This window comes from Diadema antillarum, unplaced genomic scaffold (assembly GCF_040938485.1).
Source record: "Diadema antillarum isolate AM-2024a unplaced genomic scaffold, OU_Dant_1.0 scf00000101, whole genome shotgun sequence".
In the NCBI taxonomy this organism is placed as follows: domain Eukaryota; kingdom Metazoa; phylum Echinodermata; class Echinoidea; order Diadematoida; family Diadematidae; genus Diadema; species Diadema antillarum.
Genome location: NW_027270990.1, coordinates 436613 through 460233, shown reverse-complemented (window position 1 = coordinate 460233; position 23621 = coordinate 436613). Strand labels below are relative to the sequence as shown.

Genomic DNA, 23621 nt, shown 5'->3' with positions numbered 1-23621 from the left:
ATAACATGACGTTAATTTGAATGAACATGTTAGGAATTTGACTGCCCATACGCGAAATTGAATGACTGAATTACCCCTTTCGGCCAGTGTTGGCGAATTTGAATGACTGAAGAGCACGTGCCAATTTGAATTCTCGTTTTACGAATTCGAATGGCACATGTGCAAATTTCATTGATCGAAATGCTAAATTGAACGACCAACTTGCAATTTTGAATGACAGAATGTGCAGTGACGAGGATTTTCGCTAAATTGAATGAACCTTTTATCAAATGGACTGACAAAAGTGCGAAATTGGCCGGGAAAACCTATATCATAACATCCGATGAAAATGTGGTCCAGTGAAGTGCCCCCCCCCCCCTAAAAAAAAGAGTAGGCCTACAAACAACTGAACCATTTATGAAAACTGGCTATAGTATAGGCCTAGCTGATATGAGCTAAATATCCTGAACCATCTTGTGAAAAATGACAACCGGCATACAAACAAACAAGCAATGTATGAGATAAAAGGCAATGAAGATGTAATCACGAAAACTCTTCCATTGCCGTTAACGTTATATCTGACTTCCTTGGTTATTGATTGAGCATACCATAACATTTCCGTTTAATAAGTAACAATTTATATCACTTACAACTCTATAAATTTCCCTTAAATCGTGTTTTTTTTTTAAAAATCTTCTAAAGATTTGTCAATGCAGATCAACAGGATACGTGTATAGGCTTATTCTATGAGGTAATGACACCATTTTCAAGGCACGTCATCTGCTGGAGTGGTATGACAAATAAAAATACTAAAGAGAAACTTTGAATAACAATTATCATAAACCTGATTATTTTCATTGCATTTCAATGGAATCTCATTGCTATTTGACTATCTCTTAACCCTAACTAGGCCGGGCTATTTAGGTAGTTGATAGAGCCGGGGGGGCCCCCCCCCCCTTCAGATCTCGGCCGTCGACTGCGCGATCGCGACAAAAATTGGCACACACATTGCCTATGATATAATCTAAAGTACCATGAAGTTAATTTTTCAAAAAATTATCATTTATGCTAAATTATGCTAATTTATGCATAATGATGCATGAAATCAGACTATTTGGTATAAATCACAAAATAAAGCTCAAAACAGGCACATTTTTTGTGTAAATATTCTTTTTAGTGTCCTTAGCAAATTTAATTAAAAAATTGTGATATCAGAAAAAATTCTTAAGTATTTTATTGTTTTTTGAATTTCTTATGTATTTCTTTGTTTTTTCGACTTTATGTTTTTCATTGTTTTTTCGATGAAATGTGTTCGCGACATCGCTCCGAACAAGGAAATATGTTATTCATTGATTTTAATCAATAAAACACCAAAATAATCATGCTTTTATGAAATTTGCCTGCAAGCACAGTTTGCATTGAAATTGTACACGAATTCACGTTTTTGAGCGATTCTTGGTCTGACATGCATGTACATATTTATGCGTAACTTCGGAACTGCGCGCCCGGGCGTCGCAAATTTGGTGTCAAAAGATGCGGGAGACTCGAAACAAAAAAGTCATGAAACGTCGCGGCGATAGCTTTTTGCGATTGCGATACATCGCGCGGAACGTGGCCCCCCCCCCCCCCCCCCCCCGGCCTAGTTAGGGTTAAAGTTATGTTTTACGAAGGTCAACTTGAAAAATAACATGAAAATCTCAAAATGAAATAAAATATCACAAATTTGTCTATGACTTATTTTCTTACATGAAGGACATGTCTGATCAACATCTATCCGTGTGTTATTCTTGTTCTGAATTGCTCCACAACAGACCCCCCCCCCCCGAAAAAAAAAATGGGTGAGACTATCTCCCATTGAATAATGACAATAACAGAAAAAGTTTCACTTTTTTCTTACTTTATCCAGTTCCAGTTCTTTTGAGTGGCCAAAGAAACTTTTCAATCTCCCTGCCTCCCTAAGAGAAAGCCATCAACGCAAGATCTCATACACAGGTTCAAGTTTGACGTAGTGATGGCCATTTTAAAGAGGAGAAATTTTGGTTAAATGTTTCAGTTTTGTTAAAGTGATTTTGGTTTGTAGGTAACCGTCTTGCGCTGAAAACTTTTTTTATAGTTATTTATTTATTTTTTTTTAATACAAATCAGCCACATTTACCTTAAAGGGAAGGTAAACCCAAAGAACAATGTGGAGTGAGTGAAAGCAGCAACATTAGTAGAACACATCAGTGAAAGTTTGAGGAAAATCGGACAATCGATGCAAAAGTTATGAATTTTTAAAGTTTTGGTGTTGGAACCGCTGGATGAGGAGACTACTAGAGGATATGACGTATGAGTGGACAACAATACAAAGAAAATATAAAGGAAATTCAACAAAAATTCACTTTTCTAGAATTATGAAAGAGCAATGGACCAACCGCTTTCAGAAAGCAGGAAGAATAATTGCAACCCTTAACATATGTCAATATCAAGTTGATGGAATTTGTAATTTTCATGAAAAATGGATTTTTGCAGGATTTTCTTTATATTTTCTTGGTATTGTTGTCCACTCATACGTCATAACCTCTAGTAGTCTCCTCATCCAGCAGTTCCAACATCAAAACTTTAAAAATTCATAACTTTTGCATCGATTGTCCGATTTTCCTCAAACTTTCACTGATGTGTTCTACTAATGCTGCTGCTTTCACTCAATCCACATTGCTCTTGGGGTTTACCTTCCCTTTAAAAATTAGACAGTGCCATGTACTGCGCTTAACTACCCCAGCAAAGGAACTTACCCAAATAATCAAAAAGTCCGTTGATTCTTCAGGTACATGGAGTACATGCACCATTTTATTACCTATGGTATTATTATTGATATTATTATTAATTTGTGTGTAAAATTTGTGCGCATTGGCACAGAACCCGCCCGAGGAATGTCGCTCGACATGATCCCATTGTCATCGTGGATCAGACACCGAGCGGAAGGCTCTGTGGTGGATAACTCAGTGCCGTATTCTTAATATACGGCACTGGGATAACTGCATGCCATACGCCATCTGTTGTTTGTAATTTGACAGCGTCAAAATGGTGGCCCAATGTGAACTGAACTGAACGTCGTATCCACTTTTGTCTTTAGTTTTATTTTGAGATGGTCTTTTGGAAGTGAATCGTCACAAGATGAGAGGAGGATCTGTTAGAAGACCGGTAAGGGGAAGAGGGTTCCCAAGAACTCGAGGGAGGGGAGGAAGAGGTAGAGGAAGAGGGCGAGGGGATGATTTTTATCGTCAGAACCAACGCTCACAACAACCGGGCCCGGGGGAGCCCCATACTGGCGGCAGGCGTGATTCTCCTCCACACAGATTTGGTAGCGGCAGTAGAGGGCAAGGTAGAGGCTCGCGGGTAATGACGGATCCTCGACTGAGAGCCGACACCGAACGTGGGCCTGGGGCTGGGCCTAGTCTGTACAGTGACAGACACCTGTCGGCGGTGCTAGATCCACGCAGTGACCGAGGTCGAGGACGTGATGTGGATGGCATTGACATGAGAAGCATAGGGCATGGCGAAAGAGGAGGTATGGGTGAAAGGCATTATTCTGACACTGCAATGCAAGAGGTCATGTCCACCCGAGACTTTGGTCAGGGACAGAGGGACTTTGATCGAGGGAAAGGTGTCTCGTTGCCTGAAAGTGCAAGAGGTAGCTTTGATGATTATGATCAGATGAGTTTAAGAACCGAAAGATATGATCAAGATGCATATGATGAGTACAGGGATAGGGATAGGCCCAGTTCATTCTCTGCTGGAGAATTCAGAACGGCTAGATCCGAGTACAAGGACTATGATGACCGAAAATGGGAACACAGTCGGGAGAGGGAAGGGAAAAGGTCCACAGATGAGAGTCCAGAATATTTTTCCACAAATTATCCCACTACTGAATATGATGAGAATCCCTTTTATGACAGGGGAAGGGCTGACGACGAAAGGCAAGATTATGATAGACATAGATCTAGACATGAACGTAGTAGGAGTCCAGTGCCTGTTGACAATTTTCAGGAAGATGAGTTTGAATATGATGACCAAGATCAGGAAAGGATTAATGAAAGAGATAGGGATCACCATGATAGTTCTAGGACTAGGAGTCGTGAAAGAAATTCTGGTCCTGATGATTCTAGATATGACACAGAATTAGTCAGTCCTGACCATATTGGTGGCAGCGATAGAGAGAGGAGCCTTGAAAGGGAAGAGAACCAAGTGTGGCGACCTGGTGATGATTTTAGTTCTGGGCCTGGGAGGGAGGATTTTAGAGAGCCCTCCATCGGTCATGACAGATTGCGAGAAGATGCAGAGTTAGAGGGCGAGTCAAGAAGGGGAGAATTGTCAAGAGAACGTGAGTCGCGTTCTAGGAGTTCATCCCTTCAGAAGGATCAAAATGCCCTTCAAAGCAGTAATCCCATGGAAAGTGCAGATTCCGACCCGATGCGACAGCGACGCCCATCACCACATCATCAAGATTCGTCTCGAGAGGTATTCTGTCACGTTTGGTCTCTACCCACTATGTACATGTTTAGGAAATTAAATATCTGAGTGCAAATTGTTGAAATATCTCTGCAAAGTTGATAGAATGGTGTAATAAAATGAACATGATGATGTAGGACACAAGCTGTGATGGTAAAGACATATCCATGGAAAGGATTATTTTGCCATGTATTGTAACTTTATATCGCCACATTGAGATTTTTAACAATTGAGAAAAGTATTGCACAATTTGTTTGAACCATCATACATGTACCTATATAATTACTTGTACATGCATTTGTCTTGCTGTCAGATTCTTGGAGAGTCTACTTTATATGTGACCCTGCACCTCAAAACAAACAAAAAGTCGCTTGACATGAATTTTTAGTTAAGACCATATTCTGAAAGAGCAGACTTTAAGCTTTAAAATGATGTTGTAACTCAAATCAAATGGACTCTCCTAACCTATCTAAATACTGGAAAGAAAGCTCAAACTCAGGAAAAGTGTGAACTGAGAAAAGAGGCTCTGAAGTACAGTGTCTATTCAAGCGCTTAATCTTTACCAAACCGTGCTGGCTGTGCAATGAATGGGACGAAAAACAGGAAGTAAACCACCAGAGTAACAACAATGAAGGGATTATCAGATTAAACTGAAATTAAGCATGCCTCATTAACACATTCTGTCCATAATCAATGATAACTTTCAAAGCAGTAGCACTATCATTTCAAAAGTTATTAGAGTTGGAAGTGAAGAGTGTGGACAAGGTTTTTCAGAAATGAAAAAGGGATTCTAAAGACACACTTAATCACACTATTCTACCAAAAATGTTCGAGATAAACTGCTAAAAAAGACACACTTTCCTTCCCGTTTTATGATACCAAATTTTAGCATCATGTAAAAGAAGACCCGCTCTTTCAGAAAATATGAAAAAGTCAAGTTCGGCTAGGTTGACCCATTTCACTTATTTTCAGTCCTCACGCAAAATCAGTGTGTGCGACTTTATGTTCGTTTTGAGGTGCACGGTCACATATGGTACCCATATAATTGCAACATCAACAGTACCGGTATTTCATTTTTAGGTGATCCGAGTATCCTCTCGGATCACCTTCTGTATCTGTACGGATTCTTTGTTCTTCTTCTTCTTCTTCTTCTTCTTCTTCTTCTTTCTTTATTTCTGGACAAAAGTTGTGTATCTACGTACTCAGAAAGTACTCAGATTATCAACTTCAAACTCATACCATATATGTATCATGTCCCAAAGACGAAAAATTTTATAAAATCATAGTGATCAGTCGACCGTGACGTCACTATGACGTCATTATATGAAAACACATTGTCATCCATAGCTCATTAATAGAATAGAATTCTTCAATGAAATTTACGTCACATATATTTTAAGTCAAGCGGATTCTACTCATATTGTCAAAATTCATATTTATTTTAGAACGCGCGCGTTGAAATATTTGTATGCTCAAATCGAGCTCAAAATTTTTTTGCACACGTTTCAGACCATTTGGAGCATTTTTTGAAAAATTGAAAAAATTGGACGGACGCGTACGCGCACGCACATATTCGCACACACAGCTCATATGCAATAGAAATTTTCAGTTTTTTTACACGGATCGGATGTCCAAAATGTCAAGGAATATTTCTACCAAGTTTCAAGTCGATCCGACTCAATATGACGTCATACGGGCCCGTCAAATTCAAAATTCCGCGCGTGCGTCAATGGGGATACACAGTGCAACTACATGCCAAAAAACCGCCAATTTTAAATCCGATTTTACTCGTCAGGATGGAAGGTGACCCCCAATTTTCTCGACATATTCTGAAAGCTGATGAGTTGTACATGTTATTTCATGGGTTGGCTATGCTGACAAAATGATTAAAAGATATCAAATTTCTTAAAGTAAAAAAGTAAATTTTCAAAATGACGTCATCAAATTTCAAGTTCACTCAAGCGTATCTCACTTATCCTTTGCCAATTTTCACCCAAATTTCAATATGTTGTAGCTTATGAAATGTTCTTTCATAAATGTGAAACATAATGTTAATTGGATGACGGCATCACCTCTTGAAAATGGATTGAAAGTAACCTTGTCAAATTTGACCAGTTTACGTGTAATCTGTATGGGAGTGCAGTTTTTATGGAAATGAAAATTGACATTACTATTTTTATCGAGCACTAGCTCACGTATGCTTCGGTGAATTTCTCCAAGATTTTGATATGTTGTAGCTGAGACTTTGGGCTATCGTTAGTGTGCCCTTCAATTTTTCATACGTTGTCGGGATCACGTCCAAAAACTTGGTTGAAATTAAAGCTTATCTTCGATGTATTTTCATATTCCTTTCTTTTTGCAATTTTCTTTGCAATAACTCAAGAAAAACATATCCTATCACCACCATATTTTGCACATGCTTAGGTCATGTCACATACATTATTTCATAAGATAACAACTACTTGATCGGACGCCATCTTGGGTATGTAAATTAGGGTCAAAGGTCATAAATGTATCATCCTGTATCTTGGTGAATACATGTTCTTTCTTTCCCATATTTTGTACACGTAAAGACCATGTTTCAAGGATCATTTCACAAAATAACTACTTTTTGCTCAGATGTCATCTTGTCCGTGGAAAGTGGGGTCAAAGGTCAAATATACTTCATTCTGTATCTTTGTTAGTGTACACGTAATTGTGTACCATAGATGGCAGATCTGACTTCCTTTTCTAAATGAGAATCCAAACATCACACGGCCAATGTCCACTAAACACAGATGAAACCGGTATGGTCATGCCTATTGGGATCAGGAGACTCAAACAGTTGATTTCCGAACAGATCGGATCACCTAATTTGTCAGTGTTGACAAATTCCGGTTCTAGTTCTTCTTCTTCTTCTTCTTCTTTCTTTATTTCTGGACAAAAGTTGTGCATCTACTTACTCAGAAAGTACTCACAGTATCAACTTCAAACTCATACCATATGTATGTATCATGTCCCAAAGACGACAAATTTTATATATCATTGTGATTGGTCAATCGTGACGTCACTATGACGTCATTATATGACAACACATTCTCACTCATATCTCATTAATGGAATGGAGTTTTTCAATGAAATTTACGTCACATATATTTCAAGTTATGCCCATTCCACTCAATTTCTCAAAATTCATATTTTCTCTTAAAACGTGCGCGTACGCGCGCGTTGAAATATTTGTATGCTCAAATCGAGCTCAGATTTTTTTGCACACGTTTTAGACCATTTAGAGCATTTTTTGAAAAATTGAAAAAATTGGACGGACGCGTACGTGCGCGCACATATACGCACGCACAGCTCATATGCAATATAAATTTCCCGTTTTTTTACACTTATCGGATGCCTGAAATGTCAAGAAATATTTCTACCAAGTTTCAAGTCAATCCGACTCAATATGACGTCATATGGGCCCGTCAAAGTTGAAATTCACGTACATTTGTACATTATTTCACAAAATAACAACTACTTGATCAGACACCATCTTGGGTATGTAAATTAGGGTCAAAGGTCATAAATGTTTTATCCTGTGTCTTGGTGAATTCATGTCCTATCTTTCCCATATTTTGCACACGTAAAGACCATGTTACAAGGATCATTTCACAAAATAAACATTTTTGGCTTAGATGCCATCTTGTTTGTGCAAAGTGGGGTCAAAGGTCATATGTACTTCTTCCTGTATCTTCGTTATGACGTGTTATCTGTATGGGAGGGAATTTTTCTAGATGTGAAAATTGACATGATTGTGTTTATCGAGCACTAGCTCACTTACCCTTCGGTGAATTCCTCCCAGATTTTAACATGTTGTAGCTGAGACTTTGCGCTATAGCTAGTGTGCCCTTTGTTTTTCATACGAAGACGGAATCATGTCAAAAAACGTGGTTGAAATTAGCTTATCTCCGATGTATTGAGATATTTCTTTCTTTCTGCAACTTCCTTTGCAATAACTCAAGAAAAATATACCCTATCACCCCCATATTTAGTAAATATTTAGTTCATGTCATGTTCATTATTTCATAAAATAACAACTACTTGATCGGACACCATCTTGGGTATTTGAATTAGGGTCAAAGGTCATAAATGTATCATCTTGTATCTTGGTGAATACATGTCCTATCTTTCCCATATTTTGCACACGTAAAGACCATGTTACAAGAATCATTTCATAAAATAATCACTTTTTGCTCAGACGCCATCTTGGGTGTGCAAAGCGAGGTCAAAGGTCAAATATACTTCATTCTGCATTTCCTTTAGTGTATACGGAATTCGGTACCAAAGATGGCAGGTCTATTTCTAAATGAGAATCCAAACATCACACGGCCAATGTCCAATCAAAACACAGATCAGTGGCGGATCCAGAGGGGGGCGCAACCGGCGCACGCCCCCCCTTTAATTTTCGTAAAAAACAAAAGAATTAAAAAGAAAAACAATGAAATGAAACCCGGAAGTGGCACTAGAAATATTAGTCACGCCCCCCTTTTACAGAATTCCTGGATCCGCCCCTGCAGATGAAACTTGTATGGTCATGAATATTTGGATCAGGACTCAAATCATTGATTTCAGAAAAGATCGGATCACCTAATTTGTCAGTGTTGACAAATTCCGGTTCTAGTTACTGTATGTTTCAGTAATGTGTGGTTACTCTTCAAGAAAAAAAAAATAATTGTGTTCATTGTATTTCTATTTCATGAGTACTACCACAAAAACAAAACAAAACTAGAGATTGTAATTTGTCATCACTGACAAATTAAGGTGATCCGATTTTTTTTTTATCAATGATTCGAGTCCTGATCGCAATAGGCATGACCATACAAGTTTCATCTGTGTTTAGAGACATTGGCCGTGTGATGTTTGCATTCTCATTTAGAAAAGGGAGTCATATCTGCCATCTTTGGTACCAAATTCTGTATACACTGAATAACGAAGATACAGCAATGAATACATATGACCTTTGACCCACCTTTGCACTCCCAAGATTGCATCTGATGAAATAGTGGTTATTTTGTGAAATGATTCTCGCGACATCGTCTATACGTGTGGAAAATATGGGAAAGATAGGACAGGTATTCACTAAGATACAAGATGAAACATTTATGACCTTTGACCCTAATTTACATACCCAAGATGTTGTCTGATCTAGTAGTTGTTATTTTATGAAATAATGTACGAGACATGAACTAAACATGTGCAAAATATGGGGGTGATAGGGCGTGTTTTTCTTGAGTTATTGCAAAGAGAGTTGCAGAAAGAAAGAAATATCTCAATACATAGAAGATAAGCTTTAATTTCAACCAATTTTTTATCGTAATCCCGACATCGTATGAAAAAACAAATGAAATAAAACGATAGCGCAAAGTCTCAGCTACAACATATTAAAATCTGGGAGAAATTCACCGAAGGGTAAGTGAGCTAGTGCTCGATAAAGACAATCATGTCAATTTTCACATTAAAGAAAATTCCCTCCCATAGAGATAACACGTCATAACGAAGATACAAAAAGAAGTACATATGACCTTTGACCTCAATTTGCAACGACAAGATGGCATCTGAGTAAAAAGTGGTTATTTTGTGAAATAATTCTTGTAACATGGTCTTTGCGTGTGCAAAATATGGGAAAGAAAGGACATGTATTCACTAAGATACAGGGTGAAACACTTATGACCTTTGACCCTACTTTACATACCCAAGATGGTGTCCGATCAAGTAGTTGTTATTTTATGAAATAATGTACGTGACATGAACTAAACATGTGCAAAATATGGAAGTGATGGAGGCCGTTTTTCTTGAGTTATTGCAAAGAAAGTTGCAGAAAGAAAGAAATATCTCAATACATCGAAGATAAGCCTGAATTTCAACCCAATTTTTTGACGTGATTCCGACATCGTATGAAAAAACAAAGGGCACACTTACGGTAGTGTAAAGTCTCAGCTACAACATATTAAAATCTGGGAGAAATTTACCGAAGCTTAAGTGAGCTAGTGCTCGATAAAGATAGTCATGTCAATTTTCATTTCCAGAAAAACTGCACTCCCATAGAGATAACACGTAAACTGGTCAAATTTGACAAGATTACTTTTAATCCATTTTTACGAGGTGATACCGTTATCCAATCCCTCCCATAGAGATAACACGTCATAACGAAGATACAAAAAGAAGTACATATGACCTTTGACCTCAATTTGCACAGACAAGATGGCATCTGAGTAAAAAGTGGTTATTTTGTGAAATGACTCTTGTAACATGGTCTTTGCGTGTGCAAAATATGGGAAAGATAGGACATGTATTCACTAAGATACAGGGTGAAACGCTTATGACCTTTGACCCTACTTTACATACCCAAGATGGTGTCCGATCAAGTAGTTGTTATTTTATGAAATAATGTACGTGACATGAACTAAACATGTGCAAAATATAGAAGTGATAGAGGCCGTTTTTCTTGAGTTATTGCAAAGAAAGTTGCAGAAAGAAAGAAATATCTCAATACATCGAAGATAAGCCTGAATTTCAACCCAATTTTTTGATGTGATTCCGACATCGTATGAAAAAACAAAGGGCACACTTACGGTAGGGTAAAGTCTCAGCTACAACATATTAAAATCTGGGAGAAATTTACCGAAGCTTAAGTGAGCTAGTGCTCGATAAATATAGTCATGTCAATTTTCATTTCCAGAAAAACTGCACTCCCATAGAGATAACACGTAAACTGGTCAAATTTGACAAGATTACTTTTAATCCACTTTTACGAGGTGATACCGTTATCCAATCAAAATATTGTTATTTTATGTTTGAAAGAACATTAAATAAGCTACATCATACTGAAATCTGGGTGAAAATTGACAAAGGACTAGTGAGATACGCTCGAATGAACATGAAATTTGATGTCATTTTGAAAATTTACTTTTTTTACTTTATTAAGAAATTTGATATCTTTTAATCATTTTGTCAGCATTGCCACCCCATGAAATGACATGTACAACTCATCAGCTTTCAAAATATGTACAGAAAATGGGGGGTTACCGTCCATCCTGACGAGTAAAATCGGATTTAAAATTGGCGTTTTTTTGGCATCGTTGCACTGTATATCGCCATTGACGCGCGCGCGGAATTTCAACTTTGACGGGCCCGTATGACGTCATATTGAATGGGATTGACTTGAAACTTGGTAGAAATATTCCTTGACATTTTAGGCATCCGATAAGTGTAAAAAAACGGAAAATTTCCATTGCATATGAGCTGTGTGTGCGAATATGTGCGCGCGCGTACGCGTCCGTCCAATTTTTTCAATTTTTCAAAAAATGCTCCAAATGGTCTGAAACGTGTGCAAAAAAAATTTGAGCTCGATTTGAGCATACAAATATTTCAACGCGCACGTACGCGCGCGTTCTAAGATAAATATGAATTTTGACAATATGAGTAGAATCCGCTTGACTTAAAATATATGTGACGTAAATTTCATTGAAGAATTCTATTCTATTAATGAGATATGCATGAAAATGTGTTTTCATATAATGACGTCATAGTGACGTCACGGTCGACTGATCACTATGATTTTATAAAATTTTTCGTCTTTGGGACATGATACATATATAGTATGAGTTTGAAATTGATACTGTGAGAACTTTCTGAGTACGTAGATACACAACTTTTGTCCAGAAATAAAGAAAGAAGAAGAAGAAGAAGAACAAAGAATCCGTACAGATACAGAAGGTGATCCGAGAGGATACTCGGATCACCTAAAAAGCTTACATTTTGTGTGCAGTTGAATACGTGTATATGAAATGCCTGTTGCAATGTGAGATAATGCAAAACACTTGCAAGTTGGCCCTTAAATTGTGTGTTTACAATAAAACTCACAGGAGCCTGGGAAGCCTAGTCAGCTGGAGCCGAAGACTTCCCTAGTGATAACTGTCACAAATGACCAGTGCCTTGGCCAGCAGGACCCAGGCCCAGCATCAGCCATGGACCGCTTGGGTCCTCCTGTCACTAAGGCACCTAGTGCTGCTGAACGCCTGGGACCACTTGTGACATCTCAGCAGGGTGCAAATCCCACACCAGCTCCTGTCCCACATCATAGAAAGAAGAGGCAAAACCCTGTGGCTGATGAGGACTTTGACTTATATGCTGACATTCCACCACCCGAGAATCAGAGTGAACAGTGAGTACCACCCCCCCCCCCCCCCCCATAACGATATGACAATGTTATGGTCAAAGTCAAGAAATGTACACAGGTATCATGAAATCTTTCTCACATCAGCCGTACTCCTGTAATTCAGTAATTGAGCATTATATGTGTTCATAGTACCATAGCTATTTTTATGAAATGGTCTGGTGAAAAGCGGTAGCATATTGACTTGAGATTAGAGTTGTTCTCTCGCTTTTGTGCTTACACACATGTAGTGCAGTCATGATATTTGGTGCATGTACATTATAAGGACCTAATTAAGCCTGTAACAATGACATTTGTATGGAAGCTTTTATTAACAATTTCACTCCAATTATTCCAGTAGATCATTGCATTTCCAGTGTAGATGTTTATGCAATGGAAATGGCGAGATTTAAGTGCAAATGCATTTCATGTGGGTATTTCATTGTAATTGGCCTAGAAGATGTTAAATCCTGTGGAGTACAACTGAGCTACACTCTAGATGATATGTTTGTTCTCATAAAAAAACAAACAAACATAATTATACATCAAGTGTACACGTATGTACAGATTGTTCTTAGCTCTTATGCACACATTGCTGAAACAGACATACTAATACTGTATGCCCTGTACCATAGGCGCCGGAAGTGGGGGGGGGGGCGGGCGGCCGCCCCCCCAATCCAAAAAGTGGGGGGGCAAAACGCATTTTTGCCCCCCCAAAAAGCCCCCCCCCCAAAAAAAAAAAAAAAATAATAATAAAAATAAATGAATAAACAAAGAAAATAAAATAAATATGTATATATATGAATAAAAGGGGAAAAATATGGCTACAAACGGCAGCTTTTGGACTGTAAAATGTCAAAAATTTCAAGCTCGCTCGCTTCGCTCGCTCGCATCCAGCAGTTGAGCCCGGTGAGCCTCCCCCTTAATTTCTAAAGCGAAAAACATAGCTACGACGGCAGTTGTTGGACTCTAGAATGTCAAAATTTTCAAGCTAGCTCGCTTCACTCGCTTGCATTGAATCGTTATACCATTCTCCTAATGTTGCTGACAGTAATTGCCAGTAGTTGCGCCCGATGCCCCCACCCCTTAATTTCCAAAGCGAAAGATGAATATAGCTACAAACGGGAGTTTTGGGACTGTGAAATGTCAAAATTTTCAAGCTCGCTCGCTTCGCTCGCTCGCATTGAATCGTTATGCCACTCTCCTAATGTTGCTGCCAGTAATTGCCAGCAGTTGCGTCCGATGCCCCCCCCCCCTTAATTTCCAAAGCAAAAGATATAGCTACAAACGGGAGTTTTTGGACTGTAAAATGTCAAAATTCTCAAGCTCGCTCGCTTCGCTCGCTCGCATCCAGCAGTTGAGCCCGGTGAGCCTCCCCCTTAATTTCTAAAGCGAAAAACATAGCTACGACGGCAGTTGTTGGACTCTAGAATGTCAAAATTTTCAAGCTAGCTCGCTTCACTCGCTTGCATTGAATCGTTATACCATTCTCCTAATGTTGCTGACAGTAATTGCCAGTAGTTGCGCCCGATGCCCCCACCCCTTAATTTCCAAAGCGAAAGATGAATATAGCTACAAACGGGAGTTTTGGGACTGTGAAATGTCAAAATTTTCAAGCTCGCTCGCTTCGCTCGCTCGCATTGAATCGTTATGCCACTCTCCTAATGTTGCTGCCAGTAATTGCCAGCAGTTGCGTCCGATGCCCCCCCCCCCTTAATTTCCAAAGCGAAAGATATAGCTACAAACGGGAGTTTTTGGACTGTAAAATGTCAAAATTCTCAAGCTCGCTCGCTTCGCTCGCTCGCATCCAGCAGTTGAGCCCGGTGAGCCTCCCCCTTAATTTCTAAAGCGAAAAACATAGCTACGACGGCAGTTGTTGGACTCTAGAATGTCAAAATTTTCAAGCTAGCTCGCTTCGCTCGCTCGCATTGAATCGTTATACCATTCTCCTAATGTTGCTGACAGTAATTGCCAGTAGTTGCGCCCGATGCCCCCACCCCTTAATTTCCAAAGCGAAAGATGAATATAGCTACAAACGGGAGTTTTGGGACTGTGAAATGTCAAAATTTTCAAGCTCGCTCGCTTCGCTCGCTCGCATTGAATCGTTATGCCACTCTCCTAATGTTGCTGCCAGTAATTGCCAGCAGTTGCGTCCGATGCCCCCCCCCCTTAATTTCCAAAGCGAAAGATATAGCTACAAACGGGAGTTTTTGGACTGTAAAATGTCAAAATTCTCAAGCTCGCTCGCTTTGCTCGCTCGCATTGAATCGTTATGCCATTCTCCTAATGTTGCTGCCAATAATTGCCAGCAGTTGCACCCGATGCGCCCCCGTTTATTTCAAAGCGAAATATGTAGCTACAATTAAAACTCCAGTTTTGGAACTGTAGAATATCAAAATTTTCAAGCTCGCTCGCTTCGCTCGCTCGCATTTTATTGTTATGCCATTCACCTTATGTTGCTGACAGTATATAATTTGTCGATCGCTTCACACCGTCATTCCATAATCCATGTAAGGAAAACTTACAATGTTCCTCAATGACTGCGTTGTTTAATGTATCACATTCCGTAATGTATTGTAGTCCCATTATTGCTCACGCACACACGCACAAGCATACAGACCGTCAAAATTACTTTATGGTTCCCCCCATGTTTCGACCCACCGTACGCCACTTTACATATATATATATATATATATATATATATATATGTATATATATACATATATATATAAATGATAGATGTGTGTGCGTGTGTGTGTGTGTGTGTGTGTGTGTGTATGTGTATATTGTGTAACATATGCATGGTCTAATCTTGAGCCCCCTCCAATGTTTGCCCCCCCAATCCAAAACTGCTTCCGGCGCGCCTGCCCTGTACTGTGAATGTAAATGTTATATATTGCAAATGAATGACCTTGTCACACAATTTCACAAGGGGTCAAATTTGTGGTGATATCATTCTTTTCCAGGGAGACAAGTTTTTCTCCCGTTTAAGTGGTGCTCCTGTTTAAGTGGTGGCTGACATTCGCCTACGAGTGCAAAGCACACGACATGAAGCCCAGTATATGGGCATTACTCTAAACCATGTGCATTTAATCAGTCCCGCTGAGTACCACAGCAACAAGTACACATGCGCTACGACACGCTGTACACATAGACACAAAACGGCGATGAGAATGGGCACAGCAGTCTCATAACTTTGGCAAATGCATCATCGCTATCGAAACAACCTTCCTTCATTTTGATCCACAAAATAACCTGTTTTAGAGTTCAAAGTACATGTACATAAAGTTATAGTGAAACATAGTTTTGGTAAGGGTTTGAGAACCCGTCTGGCACCATTTCATATTTGCTTGCAATATATCGAAAGAGTCTACAAAGAAACTTACCTGGCTGACGCGATTTGCAGGGATGATGAGTCGTTTTGGAGTATTTTGAGAAAAATAATAAAAGTCGGAAACCGACTTTTATTCCAGAAGGATCCAGACTAACTCGGTCTCAGGGAAAACTCGACCCTATTTCAGACAATTTACGCGCAGTTCGTGATCGCCATATTCTACTGTATAATACCAAACGAGGCCTAACTGAACAGACAAGAAAGTGCGTGCTAATCCTGTGCAAAACAAATGGACAGCGTGCGGTCCTCAAGCCTATACACACATCACCTCAGTTGCTGAGACGCGCTGTCTTTGAAGTTTTTGTTGTTGTTTATCAAGCGTCTTTGATCGTTTTTAGAGGTGCTTGATAGGCGCACACTAATTTTGCATGCGCGCCAAAGAGGTTTTTTGATGCGCGCGTTTTAACAACTCAGACCATTACTGCGAGTAGCCAGAATGCGAAGTGCTAGTTTATACAGGCCGCTCCCATAGTACAACACTGTACAATCCAGAGGGACAACCAATACAACTCATCCCGCCGTCAAAGCGAGGCTGAGTTATCCCCAAGTCCGAGTTTAGCCTGACCCCGTTCGGGTAAGTTCTTAGACTGAACCTTTTTGGTAAATATTTCGCATTTTCGTCATTACCCATCAAATATCTTGTTATTACAGCGTTATTCCACACATTTCCTAGGCATACGTTCACATTTGGGAGCAAAATTTGACAACTTTTGCAGGCGTACCAGAACTATGTTTTGGCTTTAATATGCCTCAGAACCCTAATGATACATAAAAAGAGTCAGCTATGCTAACTTCCACGTTCCACATGCTGTTATAGCATGTTTACAACATGCACATTACGACAACACTGATTGCAATGATCGTACGAACACATTTTCCTCATATTCATGCCCCCTCATTATGCTGTCACACACAAACACACACACACTGCAAGCATATTGTACTTTGCACGAACAGGGAGAGTATGAGCTGCACGCGGGAAGGATGACTCTCTGTATCACATACACTGAAGGGGTGGTACAGTGTAAATGCATGAATGGGAGCTGACGACGCTCAATAAGATGACCGCCTCTGCGCTTCATCTCACTGAATTAGAATGGCAAATGTTTAGACTGCAGTCAACATAAGCTATCAGGAACTGGTTAGAAAATAATCCCTCTTGTGAGGAAATGAAATCCCTGCAATTATTTCAAGGATTTACATATTATTTTTAGAAATAAATGATGAAGAATGGAAGTGTTTCAGCCAGATTTGTCCTGATAAAGTTCTTCATAGTTCTGATTAAGTGGTGAAAATAATGTGAAAAATTTGTTACATCAATTTTTTTTTTCATTTAAGTGGATTCTTGCTAAAGCAATTCATGAGTAGTGGTTAAGCACTGTACACTTAAATATTGGTAGGGATGTTATGCAATATACCAGGCTTGAGAGGCTGTGGTTGAAACTATGTGCATGAGGTGACTTCAATAGTACTATTTTCTGAGGGGCACAGCCCCGAAGAAAATGGTGCTATTGAAGTCACCAGATGTACATAGTTTCAACTGGTGCCTCGAACAATTGCCTGGTATATTTGTTTTATATCCCTCCCAATGAATTAAAGATTGATTGGCTGCCGGTATTCTGTAGTTTACCCTTTACAGCATCCTCCTTGCTTTACTCTTTTTGACAAGTCATTCACAGTCAGTCATGCTTGGGGAGGCCAGCACGTACATGTGTTTTATCAAGAAACAACTGCGCACTCAGCCGCTAAGTACTGGTATACACTGTACATTAGTAGACATGCGCGCCATCTGCAAACTCATTACGCGCTACCACTGAGCACACACACGGTACGTACACCAGATATCTGCATCACCAGTTTGATAGGGTTTTTAGTAAGATTGATGGAACAAGGATTTTCATGGTAGAAACGTGTTTTTGTCGCTTTCAGTGCTCTCGACCAATCACAGGACAAGAAATAATTTGCGAGGGATATAAAAGGTGTTATACTTCACCTCTATCAAGGTAATATCTGCATACTGGTAGTAGTATTCCACACACTTTCGCTATATGAAATAGTTTGTAGTTGTACACATACTCATTGATACATGTACCTATCATGCTCTACAAAGTGTTTGTAGTTCTGTCAGCATCATTGATTTGATGCTCAGTGATGGTCACTATTTCCATTGCTAACTCATGGACAAGATACTTTCATAGTTGTAATTGGCTAACTTTGAGCAATGTCTGTTCATGTTTTCTTGAGTGCACTTCAGGTACTGGGTATGCAGAATCATAAAATTGTAAAAGCTTGACTTCAGCCATTCTACAGGCCGAGCAATATGTGTAGTCAAATTGTAACCTCACCAACTATGGAATGAAATGAAGGCATGAGTTCTTCCTTACTGCTCCATAACCTTTTTCTTCTCAAAGTACAGCATGTTAGGCAACGAGTCCCTGCATTTCATGCCAAATTGCAGTCATATTACACAATGTTGCACAGAATTTGACACCTTAACCAGTTGAAGACGAGTCCAGAGAATACTCGGGCAGGTGTCTATGACAAATGCATGTTATAGCAAAATCATTCCGTCCTCAACGGGTTAAGAGTGCAATGGTGAGTAGTTGTAGAAGGAAATCACATATTGTAAGAATTCTTTTAAAGTGACCAAAGACATGAACAGAGTTACTGCAGTGGCAGTCACAACTGAAATAGCCAGGCAACAATGAGACAGCTGCCATCATGTACACTTTTGTTACAACATTGAAAATTATTGTTACTTCAAATTTTCACAGTCTTACAGATCATGAACTGGACTCTAATCCCCTACCCTACCCCCACACACAAATATAGACCATTAGTGTGATACCTAGAATGTGTGGTACCTTTCTGAAATCCATTGTAATAACTCAGTCTCCCATGAAGAATTAGATATTTATCTTTAATGTTAATTCTGCTTTCAGGATGAACGTCAGTGAGCCCAAGGAAGCCCTCGTCATCACCTTCCAGACAAAACGAGACAACCCAGAAGATGACCAGAGGCCATCAGGTCCATCCCAACCCAGAGATAACTCAGAAGTTCAAGAGCAGTCAAATGTGACGAAGGCTGAGGTACATGAACCCCAAGCCCCAAGCTCTGGTGGCCTTGATGATGTCTCTCCATCCTCGGAGCCCGATCAGGATAGCAAGGAACCAGCTGTTTCTGTAGTCACCATTCCAAAATCGAAGTGGGAGAGTGACGAAGAGAGTTCAGACAAACACATAGTACTCTTGCCTAAACCTCTACCACCTGAGCCCAAAGTGGAACCCGTTAAGCCTGTCAAAAAGCGTGACCCATCATTGCATGTTGGTCAAATAGTTAAGGATATTAGGTACAATAATCCCGGAACAGCAAGGAAAAGCTTGGAAGCTCTTTCCAGTAGTACAGAAAAAGCTACACCAAGGGAAGATCCACCTGATGCAAAAGAGGACCAAAAAAGTGAAAGCAGGATGCAAAAAGAGGAGAGAAAGAAAAAGAGCAAGGATAGAGATAGAGATAGAGATAGAGGTAGAGATAGAGATAGACACAGGGACAGGCGTAGTAGGAGCAGAGATCGTAGTGAGAAAAGGCACAGGCATGAACATAGGAGAGACGATAGAAGACGAAGATCAGATTCAAGGTCACGGTCAAGGTCAGATAGCAGAGAACATCATAGGAGAAGGTCTTCTCCGTACACATTTGGTAGGGGTAGGTTCATTGTGCGTGGTAGAGGGCGAGGGTATCATGATAAGTACCACTATACCAGAGGTGGTAGAGGTAGCAGGGGTAGGACATACTGGCCCACTGACAGAAGGCGAGGGAGGTCTCGATCACGCTCCCGCTCAAGGTCTAAGGAAAGGCGCTACTCTCGGCACAAAAGGCGAAGAAGTCGGGAATCTAGTTATTCATCTCGCAGCAGTCGGTCAAGCTCAAGGAGTTCCTCAAGATCTTCGTCTAGGTCAAGATCTAGATCTAGCTCATACTCCAGATCAAGTTTCAGCTCCAGCAGCAGAAGTAGGAGTCAGTCAAAGGAAAAGGACTCTAAATCTGCAGGAAAAGGAGACAAGATCTCTAAACCTGAGGAGATTGCATCTGATCAAAAAGTTGCCAAAGAAGGCATTGATGTAAAGGACACTAAAGAAGTCAGACAAGATAAAGCCATTACAGATGATAAACCGGATAATGGTAAGCAGCCAGAAGATGTTGCATCAAGAGAAGTTGATGTTTTTACTGGTGAATTGATGCCAAAACCAAGCACCCCATCCAAGGAAGAGGTCAAAGATGCCAATCTAGGTGAACCAGCAAAACCATCTGTTTTTGCTAAGGGAGGTGGACTTAACGATCCTCTTGGCTTGAAGCAGTTAACAAAGCCGATGAAAAGCAAGGTTTACAGTGGTCCTATACTTGACATGCCTCCTCTTACAGTTACAGCAACATCAGAACCTGCTGTAAAGCCAAATTTGCTGCCTGTTCCGACAGCCAAACCTTTAAAATCAATCCTGAAGAAAAAGGGGACAGCACCACCTGTCTCGCAGGAGCAAACAACTCCAGTTTCCATTCCTTCAGAGACAGCCCGTGGAGACGTCGCCAAAGATGTTGGTCCAGATCTGACACAGTTGACATCGCTTTTATCAACTTTGGCCCCTCAAAGCAGCCAACCGCTCTCTCAGTCAGTGGCATCTTTGCTCACTGCAGTGAGTGCTGCTCAGCAACAGCAGCCACAGTATTTACTTCAGCAACAAATGCAGCAACAGCAGCAACAACCACAACAGAGTGCAGGTTTCTTTGGTGCACAAGGTGGCATGGGGATTCCTGGTTTAGGAGGTGATAGTACAGTTGCATCAACTGCATCAGACACATTTTCACTGCTCGGAGTTCTTGGTGGAAATCAGCACTCTCTTCCAGGATTTGCAGGCATTCCATCTGCAGCAGGAGGAACCTTTGGCAGTTCAGTTGATGGGTTTGGTGCAGCATCATCAACAAATGTAGGAATGATTCCTGGACTTGGAAATCAAGCAGCTGACACATATCCACCAGCTTCACAATCGACCAATAATACTTTGTCTACAATTCTTCAGCAGTCTGGAGTCAGGCTCACACCAGAGCTATCAGCTGTACTAGCTGGAACCCAACAATCACAACAACCACCCCAGCTGCAGCAGCAGCAACTGCCACAAAATAATCCTCTGTCAGGATTGTTTGGTGCTCAAACAACCTTGCAAAGCGGGCTGGGATTTCAACGCAGTCAGGAAATACCATTTCTGTCAGAGCCACAACCAGGACAAGCGAATGCACTTGAAGAGGAAGACCAGTTCCTATATGGTGAGACAAAGCCTGCACAAAGCCAGGGGGGCTATGATCAGATGCCTTCAGCAGCTCAGCCACCATTTGCCGCAAATCAGGCTCAGCAAGTGCATACTTCATTCCCAGGTCAAGGGCAGTATGTAGAGCAAGTACCTATTACATCTCAGGAAGAATATGTCCCAGAGACCAAACCTACAGGACAGCAACAAACAATGGATTCTACACAGATCCAAAATATTCTCACAGCTATTGGTTTTGATTTTGACATGGCCAAAAAAGTGGCAATAGAAAAAGAAAAAGGGATCAAGGCCGGGCAAGAGACAGTGCAGGAATCACAGAGTAAACATGCAAGTGCTATCTCACAGTTCCTTGAAGTGCAAAGATCGGAAGCAGACATAAAAGCACAGAGTGCCTCTGACCCTCTTGTTTCTAGTGCTGATTACAAGTTAGAAGGCTTAAATCAAACTGCATCATTTCTTGTCACTGGATTACAAGTTCCTGCAACACCTGCTCCAGATGAGATGGTTAAGCCTGGTAAGAAAAAGAAAAAGAAAGATAAAGGAGATGTGAAGAAAAAGAAGAAGGAAAAAGTAGGGGAAAAGATTAATACTGCAGCAGAGAAGTTGCCTAGGGAAGAAGATAGCCACCTGCCATCCAAGAAAAGTGGAGGCATTACTCAGTATGTGGAAGGCAAAGGGGCCAAACCCAGAAGTGATGATGGATATACAGACAAGGTTAAAAGAGGAGAGTTTGACAGGGAAGATGGTAAAAAACCTTACAGGTCCTCCAAAGCAAGTTCAGGTAGCCCAATAATGGAACCTGTAAGTGATGATGAATTAGATCATGAGGCATCACGCAAACGCTCACAGTATTCGGATCTGGCCAACATAAAGATAGAGGTTGCTCAGGAAACCATGTCTTCAGATACCAAACCAAATCGACGCATCGTTCTGCTGCCTCAAGGGCAAGATGAGCCATATTCCTATGAAGGGAGCAGGCATACTACCAGAGAGGAATCCACCAAGATGTGGCATGAGCCACAAGAACACCGATATGAAGAGGAATACTTCCGCCAGCGGGAGTGGGAAACCAGAGAGCGAAAGCGCATTGAAGAGGAAGTCCGCTCTGAATACCAGGAGCGGATGCTGAAAGAAAAAGAAAAACGCCGCCATGAGATGCTGAAAAAGGAGCAGGAATGGCTCATGAGGGAGGTAGCTCTCAAGACCATGGAAGAAAAGATCAGAAGGGAGGAGGAGAAACTGCAGAGAGAGAGGGAAGCTAGGAGAAGAGAAGAGCAGAGGAAGGAAGAGGAACGAATGTACAAATTTAAGAAAGAGGAAGAGGAGCGCCAGTACAGACTGAGAAAAGAGAAGGAAGAGTACCAGAGGCAGCTCAATGTCCTTGAAAAAGAGCTGTCGATATTGAGAAAGCAGCAGGGTGAGCTGATGAGACGCAAGCAGCACCAGAAGGATGGCCACAAAGATCCTCTGTTGGTGAAGAATAACAGGCTCCAAGAGGAGATAGTTGAGGAGATCCGGTCGCTGAGAAAGGCTTACAGCACCCGGACACTGGAAGACCGGGGAGAAATGGAGAGGCGAAGCTTGTCCACAGAGAGATCTGGCAGTAGTAGGGACGAGAGAGACCGTGACAGAAACAGAGACAGGGACAGGGAGAAAGGGAAGGTAAGATTTCAAACTGCAACAACAGCATAACTTTCCTTCGTGGATCCTTCTCCAACTCTGATAAACATTTATCACACTACCATTGTGATTCTGAAGATTATATCAGAGATTTTATTTAATATTGAGCGCTGCTTTGCGTAGTTTTTGTCTTATACTTGCTATAGTAGAAAGAGTAATGTGCTCTATTGGATGACGCACCCACACACACTTGCACATAAAGCAGTTGTACTGACCATTGGATTTGAATTCTAGTTGTAAGGCAGGATGGTGTAATGCAAGGGTGAAAAGATATTCTGTCCATTTCCACACCAAAGAAATACTTATGAGGGTTTGTGAATCAAATTATATTGTATGCATGTACCAGGATAAAGAATGTAATTTTTTTTTTTGGATAATCCTCGACCACTGTGGTGATCTTATGAAGGAAAAATCTTGATTAATATTTTGTGTACCAAATTGTTTTTCATTCAATCAGTTTCATAACATAACCAATGAATGTTTGTTCTTCATCTGTCAAGAAGCTAGTACAACGAAGACTTATGAGAAGTGCTGGCTGGTGGATATGAAACAAGGTAATAAGGTGATCTTGCC

The 23621-nt window shown here is 40.5% G+C and overlaps 1 protein-coding gene across 1 annotated transcript in view; it reads left to right on the top strand.

The window, feature by feature from the left end:
- The first annotated feature begins 3135 nt into the window (after nt 1-3135).
- The window catches only part of LOC139718901 (uncharacterized), a 30348-nt gene continuing 9862 nt past the window's right edge, over nt 3136-23621 (top strand). Inside the window, exons 1-3 of the mRNA XM_071630350.1 lie at nt 3136-4479; nt 12363-12661; nt 18989-23030. Coding sequence (XP_071486451.1) covers nt 3136-4479; nt 12363-12661; nt 18989-23030 — 5685 coding nt within the window. The remainder of the gene's footprint in view (nt 4480-12362; nt 12662-18988; nt 23031-23621) is intronic.